Source organism: Austrofundulus limnaeus, unplaced genomic scaffold, assembly GCF_001266775.1.
Source record: "Austrofundulus limnaeus strain Quisiro unplaced genomic scaffold, Austrofundulus_limnaeus-1.0 Scaffold236, whole genome shotgun sequence".
Taxonomy (NCBI): domain Eukaryota; kingdom Metazoa; phylum Chordata; class Actinopteri; order Cyprinodontiformes; family Rivulidae; genus Austrofundulus; species Austrofundulus limnaeus.
The window spans coordinates 71,424-72,824 of NW_013952638.1; the positions used below are offsets into that span (position 1 = coordinate 71,424).

Below are 1,401 nucleotides of genomic sequence, written 5' to 3' on the forward strand. Positions count from 1 at the left end.
TATTTTAAGAAACTTGGCACAGCTTACTACATACTGTAGCCTAAGATTTTTATTTATTTTTTATTAAAGATGCATTTCAGTCACTCTCATTCCTCCTCAGGTGACCCTCCTCCATGTGGAAAGTCCTCAGGAGTTGATGTCTAAACATTCCTTCAGAGTGGACAGCTCAGTGAAAAACATCATTTTACACGTCACCGGCTCCATGACCGAGTGTATCCTCACCAGTCCATCAGGTAAGGCACCATGTAGAGANGGATACTTTGTCAAATGTCATGTTCTCCTTGGCCCAACATCAGCGCCAAGAGAGGTGTTATTGTCTGTTTTGGACAACACTCAGATGTCAGCAGTGTAAAGTCTCAAGGACTGCCTCAGTGCACAAATTCTCCTTACACAGAGCTTTGCAGTCCTTACATACTTGCAATCGCAAATTAAACTTAGATGACCATTTAACGAAGTACTTTCATTTTCGGACCACGTATTTCTGTCCTTGTTAAATACAGATTACTGCAACAACCATTAAACTTATTGATCGACCATGTGAAAGTACTAATATATGGCTGAGTTTACCTGCAGCTCCTCAGACTGAAGAAGTCTCTTGGAGAAAAAACTTTTTTTTCAACAAAAACAATTAATAATGGAATCTGAGAGTTATTTCTTTCAGATTTTCTGCAAGTTTTGTCAACTTTGTCTTGCAATCAGCACATCTGAAACAGCAAACAGACTGCAGCCAGACTAGTTTTTACAAGTGTTTTGTCCTTCAACAGATAACATTTCTCCTCACTGAAGACCCCAGCCACACCACAGGGAAGAGGAAGAGGAGGAGTAAGGAACTTCTGTCCCCTGATCTTTTCTCCCTCTACTCCTCGCTGTCCTCCCTGTCAGGAGGACTGATGGTTTACACCACCGACTCTGACATTTACAAGGTCTCAACCATCGTGGAGGACAACATAGCTGCTGACAAGGTACTACTCTATTTAACACGCACAAAAAAGATCTTCTGTAATTTTGTACAAAATGTTATTTTTATTGTCATGTACTACTGTATCTAGACAAAACACTGTGGACAAATTTTGTTTGTTTGTTTGTTTGTTTGGTCAACTCCAGTCATTTTAAACTTTATTCATAAAGCACATTTCAAACAACTTGAAGAGATAAAAAAGTAAATATATTATAAAACTACATTACAATACAAGTTAATGACAATATTGTGTAAAATAACCTATTAAACTGACCATAAGTTGAACCACTTTAAGCATATTTTAAGAAACTTGGCACAGCTTACTACATACTGTAGCCTAAGATTTTTATTTATTTTTTATTAAAGATGCATTTCAGTCACTCTCATTCCTCCTCAGGTGACCCTCCTCCATGTGGAAAGTCCTCAGGAGTTGATGTCTAAAC

The 1,401-nt window shown here is 38.1% G+C and overlaps 1 protein-coding gene across 1 annotated transcript in view; it reads left to right on the plus strand.

Annotated features, from left to right (window-relative positions):
* The window catches only part of vwa7 (von Willebrand factor A domain containing 7), a gene marked incomplete at its 3' end in the record, with an annotated part of 6,519 nt that extends 5,118 nt beyond the window's left edge, over positions 1–1,401 (plus strand). Inside the window, 2 exon segments of the mRNA XM_014019922.1 lie at positions 765–962; positions 1,356–1,401. Of these exon segments, the coding sequence (XP_013875376.1) occupies positions 765–962; positions 1,356–1,401 (244 nt within the window).